Source organism: Ixodes scapularis, unplaced genomic scaffold (assembly GCF_016920785.2).
Source record: "Ixodes scapularis isolate PalLabHiFi unplaced genomic scaffold, ASM1692078v2 PGA_scaffold13__105_contigs__length_92229423, whole genome shotgun sequence".
NCBI lineage: Eukaryota > Metazoa > Arthropoda > Arachnida > Ixodida > Ixodidae > Ixodes > Ixodes scapularis.
The window spans coordinates 61,333,641-61,355,422 of record NW_024609839.1 but is presented as its reverse complement, the minus strand read 5'-3'; the positions used below and the strand labels follow the sequence as shown (position 1 = coordinate 61,355,422).

The following is a 21,782-nucleotide window of genomic DNA, read 5'->3' as shown; positions in this document are numbered from 1 at the left end:
TTTCCTTCTACGTCGCTTTGCAAACGACTGGCACGGGGCTTTTACCAACGATGACAGTTGTGTTTACTTCGTAGCGATCGAGTTTGTAGCAGTCAACGAAGCTTTTAAATCGTGTTAGCGTCGATATACCACTGCCCGGACACGAACCCCAGACAAGGGGTGGTGGAAAGGTCTCCCGTGTTTATGAGAATCAGCTTGAACACTACACATTTACACACAGACGGGACAGGACATACACAGAGCTGTCTATCAACGAGTGGTTAGCCTGTGTTTGTTATTAACAATCCAAGTACTCCGAACTATGCCTAGCTCTCTACTTGGTTGTTCGTTTTGCCGAAGACGCCGTTGCGATAGCAACAGCACCGGAAGTCATCGTTTCTCCGTAAGAGGTCGTAACTTTCCTCCTCTTACTTAAGAACGCGTTTGTGAATACAGTTCTCGCCTCATCTTACGATGATCGCAACTTTACGAACTTCGTAGCTAAGTTGTCGTAGGTAAGAGGTTTTTATGAATCTGGCCTCAGATGAGCTGCACTCGTCCTGAACAGTTTGGAGGACAACTCCGGGGTGACGGGTTAGGCTCGTCCAAAATGGTCGAGTGTCGACAGTGCGCATACATAGGAACCAGGTCCAACTAGCCCCCCCCCCCCCCCCCCAATTGATCAAGATCAATGGGGGGGGGGAGACTAGTTGCCTGAACATCTCGACTTTGAGTTAACAAGCGCAAATGACTAAGAGAAGGGGACAGGACAGAGTGCTCACTTAGAACTGTCGATATTATAGAGCGTGTTGAGAAAGACAAGGTGGAAGTGAAAAACAATAGAAAGTTAGAAATAAACTCTGAGCTGCTATTAAGACAAAATATTTAGCTTTAAAAATCGAAATCAACATTTTTTTAAGAATATACTTTAAAAAAATTGGAATGGCATGGATACTGAGAGTAACATATCCCATGTCGGCGCGCTACAGTCCATGCCAGGCGTCATGAGCATTTGATTCACTGTTGCCTTCAAGATAGACTTTCTAGCCGCACAGTGAATAAACTGCTCATGACGCCTGGCATGGACTGTAGCGCGCATTTTCTTCTCCTCTGGGTGCCGACATGGGATATGGTGCTCTCGGCATCCATGTCATTACAACTAAATATTTTCTCTTAGTGACAGCTGAGTTTATTTCTATCTTTCTCTTCTCCTTTTCACTTCCACCTTCTTTCCCCCTACATGCTCTATTAAACTGACAGTTGTCAGTAAGCCCACCGTCCTGTCCCTTTCTTCTCAGTCGTTTGCGCTTGTTACTAAGTCTAGAGTTGATGCCCAACATTTTCGGTACTCAAAGATAGTTCAGGTGCGGTGCCTGGACCAAGTCTCCAACCGGTGTTTTAACAACGTCCTAACAAATGACCTCGATTTCCACGCAATGACTCGTAGAAGTTTCGTCGCCCTCCACGGTCGTTGCGGTGTCGCAGCAGTCGATGTGGCAGACTCCTGCTGTGCAGCAGGTCGCTTTCCAGTTCTTCAGTTCACGGAAGCTTCCCAGGGGCGGCACAGCCGCGCCATTTGGATACATTCACAATTTCCTGCGCCTGGCGGTGCCAAAAGCCTGAAATCGGCCGTAATTGTTGCACGCTGCTCCGAAGATTACGGCGACGCTACGTTTAGCGGATGGCGAAACCTCAGTCGACAACCTTGGCTATTTCGTTGCCAGGTGCTGCAGGCCGTCACCCGATTCCTTGGTTCAGCCATATCTGTCAATCCATCCATCCGATGGATTCGATGTATCATACATCCTAGCCATCGTACTGCTGCGTCATACATTGTACAGTCGGGGACAAAAATCCCCAGGACGCGCGAGCTGCGACTGAAACTCATTGCACTGCCATCTGCCGGCGGACCGCCTGGTTTTGAGATCACACAAAAGCGCATGCGCGTCCTACTGAGTCTGCAAGCATGTGTGTTTTTCCGCTTTTCTGCGGCGCGGCGCCTAACTCGGAATCGGGCGCGTGGTACCGCTTCGGAGATAGGGCTTGCGGCTGACGAGCGTCTGCTACACATTCCAAAACTGGAGATACCGCCTGCGGCATTGTGCTGCATTTCGCCGTGTCAGCGCATCTTGCTTTATAACCAGCTGGGCTTATCGCTCACTTGAGCAGCCGTGACGCCCTGCTTCATAGTTGCCATGTCAGTAAGCGCGGTGAGCGCTATCTCCGAGGCGGTACCACGCGCCCGATTCCGAGTTAGGCGCCGCGACGCAGAAAAGCGGCAAAACACACATGCTTGCAGGCACAGTAGGACGCGCATGCGCTTTTGTGTGATCTCAAAACCAGGCGGTCCGCCGGCAGATGGCAGAGCGATGCGTTACAGCCGCAGCTCGGGAGTCCTGGGGACTCTTGTCCCCGACTGTACATGTACATTTATATTGTACGTATACAATGTAGCATCTAAAATTTGTTGCCGAGTCTTGCCCCTTCGGTTTTAATTAAATTTTTTCCTAAAATAAATTTCTTTCTATGTGCGATTGGAGATATATGTCGCACTAATGTTTAATGCAATTCTTTCCAACACTTGTAGTACCAACCTCATTGGTTTAAGTTGAACTCGTGTACAACTGGCCGAGATGCTTTGTTAAAATTTAATTTAATTTTATTACCTTAAAGGGCAACTGAAAATAGTTTTTTTCTTTTAGAATTTGTGCAACGATTTTAACGTAGAAAGAATTGGCATCTTTTGCTTTTCACATTGTTCATCTTGTCACAAAGAACAGAAAACACACCTCCTTCCTTCGAAATGTTGCGATTCCGCCGCGTAATCGAGAGGTAAAAATTAAAATATCCCGCTACCTGCAGCCGCGAGCGGTGGCCATGAGAAACACGTTGCGTGACGTGAATGGGGTGTCTTTTAGAAAGATGGCAAGTTGTGCGAATACCTGCTCGATAAAAAGTCACTTTTTTTTATAAATCTTGTTGTTTCAACATGGATATAAATGTGCCAAATTTCCAGGCAAATCTGGCACTACGACAAAAATGCCAGAGAACACCTTCAAGGGAACGACATCCATGCCTCCCCCCCCCCCCCCTCGCCCCCCCCCTAAACCTTCCCTTGCCCTGGCGTGGGTGCCATTGCTCAATGCAGGAGCTCCAGGAGGTGCGCGTGGCCAAGCAGACGGAGACCACGGAGATCGACGGGCGGCTGAGGGAGGGCTACGAGCTGCGCCTGGCGGGCACGCTGATGAAGCTGCGAGAACTGTACGAGTCTCAGATGCAGCTCGACCGGGAGAAAACGCAGAACATCTACGAGAACAAGATGCGTGACCTGCAGAGACTGCTCGAGCTGAGCTCCAGCGACAGCTCCAGCAAGATGGAGGAGATGCGGGCGTACAAGTCGCGCCTCGAGGGACTCAACTCCAAGATCTCGGGACTCGAGTGGCAGGTCAGGGACGTCTTCCTTTTTGTGCAGAATTCGTTGGGGTTAGGGTGTTAAGAATAGATTTCGCAGGTTCTATTGTGCAAACAGACCTGGGGTCACAGATTGCATCCAGCGCAAACTTCTAGCACAAAGAAATCGAAATCGCTTTGCATTGAATTCTTCTTTAAATTGAGTTAGGTAATTGGCACGACACGGCATCACTTTCCACACTATGTTTGGCGGGAAGATGGACGTCGGGTCAAATCACGACAATCGTGCGACCTCAGTTTCTCTGCTGAATTTGGAGGAGAAATCTATGTTGCGTGTCGAAAATTTCTTCACATAAATTTAGCGGGGAAATTTGCGTGCCAGTCCTCCGCAGCAGTTTCTCAAAAATTTTTTTCGTCGAGTTTATTGAGCGCGCTACACCTCAGAGTTAGAGCCATGTAGAGTTTCTAACACAGAAACAAATTCTGTGTTGGAAACTCTGCATAGTTGTAGCTCTGAGGTGTACTGCACTCAACGATGTAGAGATGCGGAGAGCGTTATCAGCGGGTGAAGCAGAGGCCGGATTCTTAAAGCGAACTTACGACGAAAAAAATGCGTACGACAAATTTGAGAGAAAATCCGTATTCTCGAAACTAAATTGTCGTAACTTTTGCGCAGGTTACGACAAAATCCTACGACAGCTCCGAAGCTGTCTTACGCCCTTTCTATGATCAAATTAACATGGCCGACAACGTCGCTCAGTTGCTCGGTCGCGACGACCCAACGGACATTTATTTTTCTACCTGCTCTTCTTGCGCGTCCCGACTTCAAGCAGCAAGAAAAAAATGAAGAAGTACTTGAAACCGACCACGACGAACATGAACGCTGGATCCACAGACACCCGGAAAAGGCAACAAAGGCGACGATCCCACCGACCAAGCGAGCTCGGCAGAATATATAGGCCTAGCAGGCACTCCGACCCGTTCCGGCGCAGCATTGCTCAGACGGTCCTTGGCCAAGACCGTCTGCCCACGACCGGCTGGCTTGCTGAATAGAATATGCCCGCGCGACCCTTGTGGACCCTCCCGTTTGATAGCTGAACTAAATTTCAGAGGTCAGCCGATTCCCCTTGTCATCTCGATCACCTTGTTTTCCGAGGCAGCGGTGACGAACACTGTCGTCGAAAAGGGACTTCTCGATTCTATCTCCTTGTTTTGTGTGGTATAGAGCTCAAATAAACGCCGTATGGATTACCTTCGCAACACGGTATGTACACTTCCTTATTAGTATGCCATTTTTAACTGTCGAGCTGTATATCAGTGTGTGGGAGCTACGCGATGCCGGTCCAACCTTTCTTTGCCGAGTGTCACATCAATATCGAGTTGCAATCGTAGAAGATCGGTCCCGAAGCGCTTACCGAAACGCAGTCTGAATCCAGCACTTCGATCAAACGCATGCGTCCGCTCCGAGTGTGAAGAGGTATTTGCGTGACTCTTGCTGACACTCTCGTAGTTCAAACGTATCTTTTTTAACGTCGGCTCGCTCCTGAATTTCCGAGGCCGCGAGAAACGCCGCGGCGGTTTGTTTCCTTCTACGTCGCTTTGCAAACGACTGGCACGGGGCTTTTACCAACGATGACAGTTGTGTTGACTTCGTAGCGATCGAGTTTGTAGCAGTCAACGAAGCGTTTAAATCGTGTTAGCGTCGATATACCACTTGCCGTACACGAACCCCAGACAAGGGGTGGTGGAAAGGTCTCCCGTGTTTATGAGAATCAGCTTGAACACTACACATTTACACACAGACGGGACAGGACATACACAGAGCTGTCTATCAACGAGTGGTTAGCCTGTGTTTGTTATTAACAATCCAAGTGCTCCGAACTATGCCTAGCTCTCTAATTGGTTGTTCGTTTTGCCGAAGACGCCGTTGCGATAGCAACAGCACCGGAAGTCATCGTTTCTCCGTAAGAGGTCGTAACTTTCCTCCTCTTACTTAAGAACGCGTTTGTGAATACAGTTCTCGCCTCATCTTACGATGATCGCAACTTTACGAACTTCGTAGCTAAGTTGTCGTAGGTAAGAGGTTTTTTATGAATCTGGCCTCAGATGAGCTGCACTCGTCCTGAACAGTTTGGGGGACAACTCCGGGGTGACGGGTTAGGCTCGTCCAAAATGGTCGAGTGTCGACAGTGCGCATACATAGGAACCAGGTCCAACTAGCCCCCCCCCCCCCCCCCCCAATTGATCAAGATCAATGGGGGGGGGGGGGGGGGGAGACTAGTTGCCTGGACATCTCGACTTTGAGTTAACAAGCGCAAATGACTAAGAGAAGGGGACAGGACAGAGTGCTCACTTAGAACTGTCGATATTATAGAGCGTGTTGAGAAAGACAAGGTGGAAGTGAAAAACAATAGAAAGTTAGAAATAAACTCTGAGCTGCTATTAAGACAAAATATTTAGCTTTAAAAATCGAAATCAACATTTTTTTAAGAATATACTTTAAAAAAATTGGAATGGCATGGATACTGAGAGTAACATATCCCATGTCGGCGCGCTACAGTCCATGCCAGGCGTCATGAGCATTTGATTCACTGTTGCCTTCAAGATAGACTTTCTAGCCGCACAGTGAATAAACTGCTCATGACGCCTGGCATGGACTGTAGCGCGCATTTTCTTCTCCTCTGGGTGCCGACATGGGACATGGTGCTCTCGGCATCCATGTCATTACAACTAAATATTTTCTCTTAGTGGCAGCTGAGTTTATTTCTATCTTTCTCTTCTCCTTTTCACTTCCACCTTGTTTCCTCCTACATGCTCTATTAAACTGACAGTTGTCAGTAAGCCCACCGTCCTGTCCCTTTCTTCTCAGTCGTTTGCGCTTGTTACTAAGTCTAGAGTTGATGCCCAACATTTTCGGTACTCAAAGATAGTTCAGGTGCGGTGCCTGGACCAAGTCTCCAACCGGTGTTTTAACAACGTCCTAACAAATGACCTCGATTTCCACGCAATGACTCGTAGAAGTTTCGTCGCCCTCCACGGTCGTTGCGGTGTCGCAGCAGTCGATGTGGCAGACTCCTGCTGTGCAGCAGGTCGCTTTCCAGTTCTTCAGTTCACGGAAGCTTCCCAGGGGCGGCACAGCCGCGCCATTTGGATACATTCACAATTTCCTGCGCCTAGCGGTGCCAAAAGCCTGAAATCGGCCGTAATTGTGCCACGCTGCTCCGAAGATTACGGCGACGCTACGTTTAGCGGATGGCGAAACCTCAGTCGACAACCTTGGCTATTTCGTTGCCAGGTGCTGCAGGCCGTCACCCGATTCCTTGGTTCAGCCATATCTGTCAATCCATCCATCCGATGGATTCGATGTATCATACATCCTAGCCATCGTACTGCTGCGTCATACATTGTACAGTCGGGGACAAAAATCCCCAGGACGCGCGAGCTGCGACTGAAACGCATTGCTCTGCCATCTGCCGGCGGACCGCCTGGTTTTGAGATCACACAAAAGCGCATGCGCGTCCTACTGAGTCTGCAAGCATGTGTGTTTTTCCGCTTTTCTGCGGCGCGGCGCCTAACTCGGAATCGGGCGCGTGGTACCGCTTCGGAGATAGGGCTTGCGGCTGACGAGCGTCTGCTACACATTCCAAAACTGGAGATACCGCCTGCGGCATTGTGCTGCATTTCGCCGTGTCAGCGCATCTTGCTTTATAACCAGCTGGGCTTATCGCTCACTTGAGCAGCCGTGACGCCCTGCTTCATAGTTGCCATGTCAGTAAGCGCGGTGAGCGCTATCTCCGAGGCGGTACCACGCGCCCGATTCCGAGTTAGGCGCCGCGACGCAGAAAAGCGGCAAAACACACATGCTTGCAGGCACAGTAGGACGCGCATGCGCTTTTGTGTGATCTCAAAACCAGGCGGTCCGCCGGCAGATGGCAGAGCGATGCGTTACAGCCGCAGCTCGGGAGTCCTGGGGACTCTTGTCCCCGACTGTACATGTACATTTATATTGTACGTATACAATGTAGCATCTAAAATTTGTTGCCGAGTCTTGCCCCTTCGGTTTTAATTAAATTTTTTCCTAAAATAAATTTCTTTCTATGTGCGATTGGAGATATATGTCGCAATAATGTTTAATGCAATTCTTTCCAACACTTGTAGTACCAACCTCATTGGTTTAAGTTGAACTCGTGTACAACTGGCCGAGATGCTTTGTTAAAATTTAATTTAATTTTATTACCTTAAAGGGCAACTGAAAATAGTTTTTTTTTTTTAGAATTTGTGCAACGATTTTAACGTAGAAAGAATTGTCATCTTTTGCTTTTCACATTGTTCATCTTGTCACAAAGAACAGAAAACACACCTCCTTCCTTCGAAATGTTGCGATTCCGCCGCGTAATCGAGAGGTAAAAATTAAAATATCCCGCTACCTGCAGCCGCGAGCGGTGGCCATGAGAAACACGTTGCATGACGTGAATGGGGTGTCTTTTAGAAAGATGGCAAGTTGTGCGAATACCTGCTCGATAAAGTCACTTTTTTTTATAAATCTTGTTGTTTCAACATGAATATAAATGTGCCAAAAACCCGGTATCATCGACAAATCCTTTTATTATACGGAGTTTTAGTGGCGCCATCTATTCTAGGTCCACAAAACCGTCAGCTCCATCTGCTACCGCGAACAGCCGCCAGAAGCCGGAGGGGGACAAAACCGGACGGGGATGGCCGGACCCGGATGAAGCTTTCCTCCTTTCACCATATTGTTCGCGTTGCACTGGCTGCGCCCGCCAGCACGTGGTCACGTTGTCGCGAGCGGATGGGTTATCGCTGCCCACTGATGGCTCTAAAGAGGAAGCTTCACCGGAACCCCGCGTAAACCCCATTGACGTCACAGCGCACGTGACTAGGAAGATGGTGAAGGAGTTGAGAGGTGCCGAAAACCTCAATCTTTGTCCATTTTTAAAATAAAAACTGGGACATGCAGGCAAAATCGGTTTTTCTTCTTTACTTCAGACAGGTCAAGACACCAACTCCTAAATTATTTAAGCAAAACACTGAAACTGTTGCAGAGCTCCTTTAAGTAAAATTCCACGCCTGCGAAGAACATTTTTTTCGCGGAAATAATTTTTTTAGTGCAATATCGACGGTGCGAGATGCGATTTAGTTGGTAGTCACCTTGTTTCCACTCGTTTGTTCTCGGCATTTCGAGCGTGTGGAGGAGAAGTGGATCGGCTTGACCATCACGTTAAGGTGGAGAGAGTGAATGACCATTTCATGATGTCGTGGACTTTGCACGCTGTTGTGACCGAGAAGCTCCCCAGGCCAGGGCAGGAATCGCAGGACGACTCCTGGTAGGAAGATTGGGAAGAGACCGTGACTTGAGTCTTCCCGCCGCAGAACCAGTCCCTGACGGCCCGTGTGCGAGACCTGGAGCGTCTTCTGGACCAGGAGCGGGAGTGGCACGGCCGGGCCCTGATGGCCAAGGAGGAAGAGATCTCCCGGTTGCGGGCGGAGATCGAGGACCAGCTGCGGGAGTACCAGGACCTGCTGGACATCAAGGTGGCTCTGGACCTCGAGACTGCGGCGTACCGCAAGCTCCTGGAGGGCGAAGAGTCCCGGCTGCACATTACGCCCAGTGAGTCCGTAGAGTTGATGTGAGAATCTCGGGGTGGGGGTTCGCGATGGGAGCAGAACGCGGCGAATTGCGTAAGCGCTGGAGTAAGTAATCCCGAGTGAAATGAGAAAAAAAGCTACAGAAGGGCGGAAAATGAGAGCAGACAACAGGTTGGCCGGGCTTTTGCTAGTACAATCGTTAGGGCGCTTGTAAACTTTTTGTTGTATATACAATGTCATACGTCTGTGTTTTTCTTTGTGCAAGTACGAAACAAACCTGAAGGAGGTGCGGACCTTGCAACTGATGCTTTTTTGCTTCTTTGTCTGAGAGCGTTGCCAGTGATCTGGGCCCTTGGGGAACAGCCATTCCAAACCGGCCCAAATGCATGCGACGTTTCGCCGTGGAAAATTATATTAACTCTTAAAAATGATCTAGAGGAAAGGGTTCCATGCACTTCGGCCACTTTGGAATGTGGTGGTCCCGATAAGGCCACGTTGCTGGTGTCGCTTTGTTACACACAAAGAACTTCTTCAAAATGAGCAGGGAAACCTTGCCCGTCGTGGTTCTCTTTACGCAATGCGTAAAAATGATGTTGGCGATCCTTTGGGAGCAACTCCGACTCGTCGCAGCGAAAGAAACTCGCCTAACCTATCGCCCTATTTTTTCCCACTTTTCAATCGCCCTTGCGGAGACTCTTTCCAGGCACCGCACCACCACCACCCAGAAGACAAGGCTTGCACATTACATTGTCTGCTCTTTTCACGGAGGATCCCGGCACGGGATTGTAGGCGCACACGTGCGATCGCCGGTTTTCCTTTTTTTTTTTTCTTAGAATCAAAAGTGCTGTCGTCAAAACTGCTAGTGTAGGGGGCACATATTTGGGAAATCAACGTGAACTGTAAAACGCAAAGACCACTAGCGTCCGTAAAAAGTAAACTGCAGAAAAGCAGCATTGTCGTGGTGGTTCCGACGACATTGCTCAGCGCGCATTAACTGCGCAAAACCAAACTCCATACAGAGGACGCTGCCTTTAATTTTTTTTTGCGCCTCCTTTCTTGTGCGCAATGAGACTCCTCGCTTTTATGCCCTCCCCTTTCGTGCGAAGGGACGGATTTTGTCAGACTCGCTCGTCCTGTAGCGCAGTCAAGGGCGGGCAATGGAGGCGAGCGACGCGTTAACCGTGCCGCACACACGCGATACACCGTGCGAGATGCGAACGATATTTCGTCCCTCTCAGGCGCATCTACCAGCGGGGCTGAGATGTACACCAGTCCGCTGCTCCGAGGCACCAAGCGCAGGCGGACCTTCTCCCACCGGGAGGAGCAGTCAAACTTCGACGTCCAGGTCTCCGCATCCGCCCAGGGGGACCTGGAGATCTCGGACCACTGGCCAGACGGAAAATACGTCATCGTAAAGAACAAGGGCACGAAGGTTGGTAAACGTCGCCCTCTTCTGCCATCTAAAGCCCCCTAGACGTCTCCTGGGTAAGGCCGTGGTGCCGAATTTTCGACGTCTTCTGAAGGGGCAAACGCGGGGGCATAGGGTGGACCTAAGTGCTGCGACGGCGTTTAGCCGACGGTCAAGTTCTCGTCGATTAAAGACAAGCCTTCGTCAGACGCTGATGTGGCACTTGATCAATCAATGCCCCGTGTTGCCTGTTTAGGCGGCGTTTAGAATTCATAACTGCAGCCTTGTTATCTAGGAGCTGTAAGGCCAATGCTTGGAAGCCTGTGACATGAAAGGGAAATCATGTTTGAATTGCACAAAGCCTAACACTGTCTTGTCGGATGTCGGAACACAACCAAAGGCTGAAACAAACTCAAGCGGACATACTCGGAAGTGTGATGTCACAGCACATTTGATGGCGACACCGCGGAGGCGCCAATTGTTTGCTCGAAAAGACGCCAAAACATAGGGCCAAAACGACGGGGCTCGCACCATGACGCGAGCCCTGTCAAACAGGACCAATCCGGGTTTCCTTGTTCTTCCGTGCCCATTCAACGCCTGTGGAGAGCGGGGCAACTGAAACAGTCAGGTTGTGATCCGTTGCCACCACAAGTGGCGAAACTCGCAAACACGCCGTCAAGAAAAACGCGACATCACTAACGCAGAGAGGCTCGTTACAAACCTGATCCTTTTAGTTGCCCCCGCAGGAGTTGCATAGGTGCGAGAGTAAAGGAAAATCCGGTTCAGCAAAGTTTGACAGGATTTGTGCGCTTGTAGCTTGCCTCAGTACTTTCGCGGAGCGGCGCTGCTTTTAATTTCAGAGTGACGTGACGACATTCGGTTTAATTTTTCTCGAATAATATGTTGGTGCTTTAAGAGCAAAAAATTGGTGTCTCTGGTCTGGCACAAACGTGGTTGACATTTCGACAATAAAATAGGCGCTCGAATATCGTCGCGCTATGTACTTGAAGCCGCTTGATATACCCTATTGGCTCGTGGCATAGCGACATTAGGACTTCAGGTAAAACAAAGTTTAACACATAGTTGATTTCTTCTGCATTCTTTCCCAAGCTAAAGTAGTCGACGTGTTCGTATGTCTATACAGTGGGAAGTAGTCGCTCCGTAGACAGGAAATTTAGCCAGTGCAGTACGGCCACCAGCCTGGTTTTTTTTAACGTGCATCACGCAGTAGTGACGCAAGGCTGCACGCCGGTATGATGCTCATTCACATTAGAACGGACAAGAGTGGATTGAGCACGTGATCCTTGAGCTCTGCGGCACGAATTTTCGCTGCACAAGCTGCAGTACTTTCGTACTCTATGCTACTGTTTCCCTGCCCCTCTCCTAAGAAGCAGGGGCATTGTTATCTGTAGATTGTGTTGTCGTTTACTTTCAGTGTTTGAAATTCCATTTCTATTTTCGTTTGCGTTGCTCGCAGACGTCTGCAACGATTGAACACATTCGCAGCTAGCTTCACCAAGGCAAAGTTTTTTCTCGAATCTCGACAAATTGGAGCAGCCTGGTATGGGTGGTGGAAAGAAAACAGACGCTTCACTCTCGGTTAACTGCGAAGACGGGGTACATTCCACAGCATTTTAACATCTCTAAGTGAAATAAAAACCTGTGCAAGTTTCCGGAGACCAATTTGGTGCTCGACTTTGCTTTTCGAATTGCGGTACACGATTGCCAGCTCAGCTGGCCACTCGGTTTGCGAGAAATATTTGGGATGCTCTCCTTTTCGGGCTCGAGACTCCAAGGAACAGGCTCCACTCCCCGTAAGCGACGGTCCAACCGCGCGTTAGCTGATCCTTGCAAGTGCGCCTTCGATATATATATTTTTTTTTTTCAGGAGATTCCATTGGGTGGCTGGCGGATCGACCGCAAGTCCGGCAACGATGAGTTCACCTTCCGGTTCCACCGGACCCACGTCATCCAACCGGTAACCACCATCACGGTGCGTTGCAGTTCTTGAATTGTTTTTCTTCGTCGAAGGCACTGGTTCCATTTGTTTCATAAAAGAGAACGAGGCTTTCGTCAGTTCAAACTTAGTCTTTCATACAGGGACTGGCGTAAATACCCCCTGGCTTGCTCTTTTATGGGCGACATTTTTCGAAGATATACTCAGTTTTTCTTTAAGTCCGACCACAGGCTGCGCTACCGTCTTACAGTGTCGGTTGAGCAGCGCCCGAAGCGCGTCGTCCCTGCCCTTGTTGCCTTTGCGCATCTGCCATCGTCGGCTACACCAATCGCGTGCAGTGGATGCAACGAGGTCCCACCTTTTTTTTATGTTTGCGATTGGTTAAGTTGGTGATGGCGTATCCACGAAGACGAGCGGTGTAACGGCGCGGTTTTGGCTCTGCTCGATTCTCTTCGTCGAATCGTCGCGTCGGCTGTGGTAGGACTCGCAGTGAAACGGTGCATACAGTGGTCTCGCGATAATTCAAGCTAAAAAGTTTCGTACTCACTTTTATTTCGGACAAATTTAAATATTTTGCTTTTCCCGCTATGTTTTGGATGCATTTTTAAGCTGCTTAATTCAAGTGGAGCTTTCGCTTAATTCGTGCCATTCGTTCATCGGGAGTGGGCCTGGCCCCGTTGAGGGCACTCCTTGCCAAGCACCCGTGTGCTGCGGAAAAGCAGTACCCGCGAAGCTCGCGGGCATCGGTTTTCCGCTGTACGCGGATGTTCGGTGGGGAGCGCAGGCATTACAGTCCTGACATACTGCTTTTATTAATCGTGTTTATTTATTTATTTATTTTTGTGGAGGATCGAGAATAAACAAAGAATATTTGTGTCTATCGAGCTGATTTATAAATTCGCTCGGTGAGGATGGCTGGGCGTCTCTTTGGGTTTCATTTTGCGTCAAATCTGTCGTTTTCCTTTGCCACCCCCATGTCGGCATTGGACTTTCTGAGGCCATGGTTCACGGATATAGTTACATTAAAACTAACAAAGCTTAGAAGGGGACAAGTGAAGGTAGGGAGCAACCTTCACGAGTTCAGCTGAATTTTCGTTTAAGCATGGTAAAACGGTAGTAAAAGGTAGTGATGGGCCAAACGTTTGCCGAATCGAAAGTTCCGTGCCGAATTTTCGATTCGATACATTGTTATTAGGCTTAGCGTTGATATTTAGTTTTTCTTGGCAAAAAAAGTTTTTTTTTCTTAACTTAAAAACGACACCGATACAATTATCTTGTAGAATGTCATCTTATTTAGTAACAACTGGGCATATATGCATTACATGTTGTATTTGTGTGTTTACTGGCAATTTTAGTGACTCATTGCAGGAGTGGCGTGACAGGAAGGTTGGGTAGAAGCGAGCGTGGCGCAGTCACGAATCACGCTACGAGTTTCGGTTTTAAGGTATCATCAGCGCAGGCCGGCGTGTGTGTGCACATTGCTAAAATGAAGGCAATAACGCTGCGTTCTTGCTTTCTCTGGGAGCCACCGTTTTGTGCGGGAAAACGAATGCAACGGTTGCTGAGTCACTTGGAGTCGGCTTTGCATGAAAGTGTGCGTCCCATATTCACAACGTCTCGTTTTTAACCTTTAAAATACCGGTTTCTGGTGTTTAGGAATACACGAACGTTTCGGAAGATGGGAAGAGTGAATGTCAGATGTGCAACGTCGAGCATTATAGTTCTGTGTTTAGTTTTATGCAGATACATGAAAATTGCGAAATAACACTACTGGAAGAAGCAATATTTTGTTTTGCAACACACTAATCCTGAGCCGAAAAAAGAATTGTTATAATCGCGAGGAGTGCTTTAAAGTAATTGTGGGACAATGTCTTTATGTTTCAGAATGCACGGCATCATTCGTCACTTGCGCAGTGGACTGCGTAAATTACTGGTCGATCTTCTATTCTTGAGGCAGAAAATATTGAAGAGGACCACACTCGGTCACAAACGCACAGTTACCGTGTTGCCTACCCCACACCGCGGCGTAACCGCTGGTTGTACTACACTGCACGATGGTAACCGCACGACTGCACAGCGTCCATTTGCAATCCAAGGCTCCGTCGCGTTCTCGCGCGTGCGCAGACATTTTCCGAAGTTTTGCCGAATCTTTGCCGAACTTTGCCGAATCTGAAGTTGAGCAGGTTCGGTCCATCACTAGTAAATGGCTCGAAGAAACTATCCGATAATCGGTTAGAAATTATTCTGCCCAAACCGCTATTGGCTTTGAGCTTGAGCAATTCTTTATGCGTGTGCCTGCTTGATATTGGCCTGGGTCGAGAAAAGTAAAATCTGTTTGGTATGTGTAGCTATTCCTATAGCAAATTGCTACTTTGCTTTGTATCATAAGCCCATAGTGCTGGTAGTGGAAATTGAAGTATCAATAGAAACCCTACCATAACATTTTTTTCGTCCTAGTAAACAGACTAGGCAGACACCGTAAATCCCAGGGCGAGGGGAAGACTGGCCAAGGAAGACCGGACGAAGGACAAACAAAAAACTTGGGAGTTTAGTGTGTCCTTTGTCCGTCCTTTCCCTCGCACCAGGATTTATTATGCCCTTCTCAAAAAAGCTGAAGCGCCTTAAAAAAACAGTTTCGAGCGGTCTTCTACTATAGCTTTTTGTCCCATGAATTCAGTCATCGCGCTTTTGGACTGAAGTAAACGTAAACCTCGTGTATTTTGAAATGTGTGTGCAGCGATTGCCAAAGGGCATGCGGCGAGCCTTGCCGCCAGCTGTTATCCGTCGAAGGCATTGCGACGTTATAGTCGTCCTCCCCGCACAGTGCCGAGCAGAATCGTTTGAGCGATGACGTCACTTTTGTTAGTCTCGCAGCGAGAACTGTTACTTGCCACCACTTGAAATAACGTCCGTTGTTTATGGCAATGTAGGACGTCCGTCACCGGTGTTGCAAGATCTTCAAAAAGATTGCTCACCGCCTACGGGCATCAAACCCGGGTTCGCTCCGTGCGGAGTTGTTGATGCCACAGCATCAACAACCCGCTCTATACCGGAGGCTTTTGTAGCACCCACCGCACGCGCTCTCTGGAAAAGAAAAAAATAGCCGATAACAGAAGGCCGTTGTAGCACTGTCAATGCCAAGAGCTCGTGCAGGGGAAAGCGATTTTACGCTATCCGGAACAAAAGGATACGAGCGTTTTTCAAAACAAACTAATCGTATGCCTATTTCGTTTTGTACGCTTTTGTTCACGCACCCCACGGTGTGTGAACGCAACGCCGGTGCCCGACAACTTCGCCATGTCGTTTCGTGGCTGTCGCTGCGACTCTACTGTGGATCAGCGCGGGATTCCTGAATTTTTTCTATCCGCCTTCACGCTCTCCTGCTCTCGGCATGCAACGACGGGCAGGGCTACGTCGAAATTTTAATTAGCGATTTTGACACTCCTAGTAATAAGATCGAAAGAAAACTTAGAAATAACTTTTAAAATGCCACATTAAAACATTCAGTTTTTTTGTTTTTCTTCTTTTCAATAACTGTTTTTAGCTTCTCTTTCAACCAGCTTGTCCACATTCTTGCTTTAGTATACCTCCTTTGCGGTGAGATGACCACGACTCATCCGAAGTTGGGATGCTGTGCAGGTATGGAGCTCCGACGCCGGTGCAGCACACAGCCCTCCGTCGGACCTGGTCATGCGCAACCAGCAGTGGCCCCACGTTGAACAGATGCGCACAGCCTTGCTCAGCGCTGATGGCGAGGAGGTGAGCGCCTTCGCTTTAGTGTTTTGCCATTGTAGATGGGCTGCACTATAGGTGTAATTTTCTTGTGAAGTTGCTCGTTGAGTTACCACCTTTGATAGGCCTCCTCCATCTGTTCGAAAACAGGCCAGTAAAGTTAAAATTAAATCAAGTCATCTAGAGCTTTCTTTAGAAAAGCCTATGTATTGCCCGCACGTTGATTTGGTGTGAAAACCTGTCAAGCAGCTTTTTGCCTTGTCATTCATATACTTTTAAACCCTTAATGTTTGGGAGCCTCTAATTTTTGCGAAATACGTGAATTGTAAAATTGGTTTTAGTGGTTTTAGTTTAGTGGTTTCTATAGGTAAATTCCAGCCTTAAGAAATCGTGAAATTTAATGGTCGCGAATATGACCCCGCAGTCCAATTTTCGAAAAGTCAGGGCCGCGAAAATAAAGGGTTTCACGGTACCAGAAGGGAAAATAGTTATTCATAATACACTTGCATGTAAGATATCATCGATGTGTGAGATTAAAGGGTACAAGCTTTGTTTTTCCCTTTGAATTGTGGTATTGTGTCCTTTTTTGGTGAACACTGCTTGATTTATCTTTGATTCGACACCAATAATAACCATTTGCACGTGTTCATGCTGTGTCTTTCTTCAGTTGGCATGTAGTTCAGAAGTGGCTTTTACAATGAGCTCTTCTCGACATTTCTATTGCCGTGTCTGGTTGCTCTTCTGAGGGGCTGATACTTACTGTGATTCTGTCTATCTCCATATAGTGCTTTAAAACTTTTCTAGTTGTCCCTGGGCTCTATTTGCAGGGGCGGGACAGCTGCACCAATTGTGCCATTTTGATACATTCAAATTTCCTGCGCCTGGCGGCACCAAAAGCGTAAAACTGACTAACTACGCTACGCTCTGCAAAAAATCACGGTGGCGCTAGATTTAGCAGAAAGTGAACTCTGTCGACAACCTTGGCTATTTCATATACCAGGTGGCGCAAGCTGCTGCCAGATTCCTTGGTTCAGCCGTATCTGTCCATTTATCCATCCATCCGATGGACTCAATTTACACATCCATAAATCCTAACCATCGTGTCGTTGCATAATACATCATACATGCTATGGTGTATGGTGCATGTAGCATTATTGATCGAGAGTCGTGCCACTTTAGTTTTAATAAAATTTGTTCCCAAAACAAAAAAAAATCTCCCTGTACAATTTCAGGTATTGCACAGTAAAGTTATATTCACATGTAGTCTAGCGACTGGGAAAACCGGGAATTGTCAGGGAAGTTTTAATTACCAGGACAACTCGGGGAATTGTTAGGAATGCTGTAAAAAAATCGAGCCCAGTCAAGGAAAACGAGCCGGAAACGCCATTGAGTGCCCTGAGCAGACTTGAAGACTTGGGTGTAGAGAAATGGGCAATAAAGTCTGCTTTGAGCGGAGCACGGTCTCTGCTCACCCGATGTAGAGTGTGCTACCCGATGCAAAGGGAACAGCCGTCAAACCCAGTCGAAGCCTTGGATTGGGTTGGCTTATATTGAGGGCACGAAACTAGGCTAAGTCCAGTTGGAGTTACTCGATTTAGTAACAAATGGGAAAGCCACAGACCCCAATATAATCCAAGCCGGAGGTATCCAAAAGTGTCCATTTGGCGGCCGTGCTGCCATTCTGTTAGTAACAAGGCGTGTGTGGTTGAGCATCGTGTTTTCATCGTATTTCTGGAAGTGGGCTCTTCACTGACGATGTCCGCGGCAAGAAAGGGCTCATTTATTCCAGACAGGACGAACCCAAATATTTTTTAATATGAGGGTTGGATTAAGCCCATGCAAAATGATCCTCACCCTGCTCAATGCTCAATACCTTGTGTTGTAATGGTCCTATATATTTAATCGCCTCTATAGTGGTCAGCAAATTTCACCTAAATTTGTCTGGGAAAACTTGAAAAAGTCAAGAAATTTCAAAATAATTTCCTAGACACCCTGTATTGAATACTTCCCAGCACTTGCAGTACAAACCTAGTTTATGTTCCAGCAAAGTGAAACGCTGCAAAGAAAACTGCTATAGTTCTAAAGAAACGTCGATGTCAGCACCTGTGCACGCGATTCTGCATTTAGGGGATGAGCTTTCGTAGGTGTACTCACGGTCATACACATGCGGCGGTCAACTTGCGGAGCGGCTTCTTTGCTGCGGTAATCCTATGGAAATAACCCTCAAATTTCGTATGTTGTCATGTTGAAGCTCTCGGCCGCATTGAAGCTCTCGGCCGCATTGAAGCTCTCGGCCGCATTGAAGCTCTCGGCCGCATTGAAGCTCTCGGCCGCATTGAAGCTCTCGGCCGCATTGAAGCTCTCGGCCGCATTGAAGCTCTCGGCCGCATTGAAGCTCTCGGCCGCATTGAAGCTCTCGGCCGCATTGAAGCTCTCGGCCGCATTGAAGCTCTCGGCCGCATTGAAGCTCTCGGCCGCATTGAAGCTCTCGGCCGCATTGAAGCTCTCGGCCGCATTGAAGCTCTCGGCCGCATTGAAGCTCTCGGCCGCATTGAAGCTCTCGGCCGCATTGAAGCTCTCGGCCGCAGTCCCGTTGCTCGCGCACGGTACGAATGACACACTCCGCTGCACACATTTTGAAAATTACCTGCACGCAGGCCTCGGTCACATTCGAAGCACCTTTAACACATATGCATGCTTCGAACGTTTCTGCAGACGATTTTTGTATGACCCACGTGACGAGGCAGTGCATTGTTTGCAAAGTCTATTTTTTATCATGAATTAGCAGTGTAACCGGAACTCTAGCGCTTCTGCGGCATGTTACGGCTGACGAGTTGATGCTCACTTTCGTTGCGCCCCCAGGTGGCGTTTCGGGAAAACCGGCGGCATCAGTTCAGGCGCCTCTCGGAAAGGTCGTCCGGCGCGGGAGGATATTCGACGGGGCGCGAGCCCCTTTTCCAAGAGCACGTGAGTACCTCTTCTTTCCTTCGGTTTCTTGAATGGGGCATGACTTCTTAATCTATGCAGGAAAGAAAAATTAATTAAAACAATTGGAAACTTTTTCTAAGAGCATATATATATTTAAACTGGGTTCCGGGAGGGTTTGCCGAGAGTGCCCCAGCAAGTTTGAATTCCGGTCGGGGTGGTTCCATTTTGAAAGCTTCTCCCGGTGATCGAAATTAATCCTCAATTCTCCACAGGGGCGTGACAGATACCCTTTGTTGGTACAGCACGTGAAAGCGCGCCAGGTAGTTGTTCTCCATTTTAAGACCTGTTTTGGCAGAACTAAGCAACTAATTGACGCGTGACAATGAGGTGAACGCTCGCTTATATATGTATTGTTTACATTGTAGGCTTGTTTACTGCTTCATCGCATTCCAGGGGCACTAAATCATGTTCCGCGATAGTCTATGACCACTACCTCAATCTATGGGCTCTAAGCGTGCTAAGAAACCAAACATCACATTTATGCGTGGCGATTCCTCTAATGAGATCGGTATTAAAGGTTGATAACCCTGGAACTATCACCAACACCAGAGGCCGCCGTCGGACAGGAGCTTATTTTTTTCCGACTGTGCCCTCCGGCGTGTGATAGTTCTGAGATAATTGACCTTTGATACCTATTTTAATTTTGTTTAATCTGCTACACATAAATGTAATTTATTTTAAGTAAGTTTACTGCTTGTAGATTGAATTGGCACCTAGACTACCGTAGGAAGTGGTTTCGCGCCCCTTTAATGCCAGAACCAATAGGGGTTCATCAAGTTTAGAATGTTTGATACGCCCAGTTTTGGAGGAATAAAGCAACACCACCTATAGTGTTCAAAGCCCATGTGCTACGGAAATTAAAAACAGCGCGGAAAGACGAGGACCAGACAAAGAAGTGACACGGACGCAGCGCTACGTCCGTGTCACTTCTTTGTCTGGTCCTCGTCTTTCCGCGCTGTTTTTAATTTCCGAAGTATGTACCAACTCGCCCAAGCCTCAACTTTAGCCCATGTGCTAGTATTTCGACGTTGCAGCGAGCTATTGTTTGGGTCTAGTTGCCGAGCGGGCGCTATCCGGGCGCGATAACTTTGCGTGGACTTAATCCAAGGAGGCTGTTGGCAGGCCTTGATTATTTTGGTTCGTGCTGTCTAAACTGGCATTTCGGTCTCCGCAGCAGCGGACTTGCACGCCTCTGGCGGTTGAGAGCATTCTAGTCTCCCGAACGCCGGACGGGGCTCTTTACTCTTCGTCGACTTTTATTAATTGGAAGTTTGTATCGTTCGGACTGTTTCAGCAGCCCCCTCGAAATTCGGATTAACGAGCTTTTACTGTAATAGACCGATCTGGCCGGACAGTACGACTTCACTGCATCGAGTGAACTTTGTCAGCACAGACGACAGCTTCTCCGGAACTCTGCCCGTGCGCAGCGTCGAGACGGCGCGAGCCCTCCCCTGCACCGCCGTCTGCCTCCCGCCAACTAAAGTTCTGACGGCGTCGCGCATGTGCCGAACACTTGGAGAGATCGGTCGGTTAGGGTTGTCCTTGTTGTGAAAACGCATTGGTGTTGCGAAGGCTCGTTGCACGCCGTGAAATTCACGAACTTTGTGGGGCCTGTCATACCCGACCCTCATCGTCAAATGAGGGTTAGCTGCATTACGTAGAGCAGATGCGTCTTTTTTTTGTCTTCAAGATTTTGCTTTTGCGAAAGCTTTGAATAAGCCATATTCTGCATTTCTCGGGCTGCGAGTGGCTATGGTGTTGGTGTTGGTGCAGCGATGTTGGACATAGTGCATAGCAACATGTTTTAAACTTTTTGATTGCTCTAATATGCATGAGAGCTTGCATTTCTTGTCGGTAGGTGTTACTTTGGCCCATGTTCTGCCGGCGCTTTGCTTCCGGTTATATACTGCCACCATCCCAGGAATACCGAGGAACTCTAGTCATGGCAGTCTGTCGTAAAAATAGGTTACGTGAGTTTTTTTTTCACACATTGACGTTTGCTTTTTGCGGCCTTTGCAGGATTCCAACGACCCCAACTGCTGCTGCGTGATGTAAAGAAGCAAGAAAAAAATGAAAAAGTCATTAGAGTGGCGGAACCTTAGTGCCATTTATCTTATTGGTTATTTTCCTTTTTCCTTTCTCTGTACTTCTCTCTTAACCCATCTGTTTGTGACTGCCGTTGTTTTATCCTTAGAACGAAAGAAAGAAAAAAAAATAGCTTAACGTGTCCCCACATTACCTGTCTAAAGCATTTCTGTAACCTGTTAACTTCATATTCTAACCCCTTTGTGTGCGTGCTTTTGTTGCTGTCGTTTCATGACGCATGTAACCTACGTCATGTTATATTAAAGTGCTGTCTTCTTCGTAGTGTAGTGCTTGTTCGTTTAGTTTTGTGGACAGGGGAACCACATTACTTGCAGCAAACCTTGCGTGGTGTTTGCTATGGTCTTTCCAAACTTTTTTCCTGTGTTTGAGATAAAACCTCCAGTTTTTAAACCTTAATCGCTTTAGAAAAAGGGGGTAGCTGCAACATCACTGCGATAGGTTTCGGGAGGACATCATTCAGCAGCCCTGGCAGCAGTTTCTGAAGCTCTGGTTTCGCTAAGAATTTTTGGCCAGTTTTTTGGCAAGTCGACTCCGGTGTGTTGCAATTGTAAGCGCAGGTCGTATCAAGATCAACATAAGTACCTTGTGAACCAT

The 21,782-nt window shown here is 48.0% G+C and overlaps 1 protein-coding gene across 1 annotated transcript; it reads left to right on the top strand.

Moving 5' to 3' along the window:
* Positions 1-244: 244 nt before the first annotated feature.
* On the top strand, positions 245-21,163 carry LOC115323029 (lamin Dm0-like; the record flags this gene model as incomplete). Its single annotated transcript, XM_040211703.1, has 8 exons — positions 245-256; positions 3,128-3,424; positions 8,782-9,019; positions 10,236-10,429; positions 12,294-12,398; positions 16,002-16,121; positions 18,957-19,061; positions 21,102-21,163. Coding segments are annotated over 8 exons (1,107 nt in total), but the record flags the coding sequence as incomplete, so codon positions are not given.
* Between the last annotated feature and the right edge of the window lie 619 nt (positions 21,164-21,782).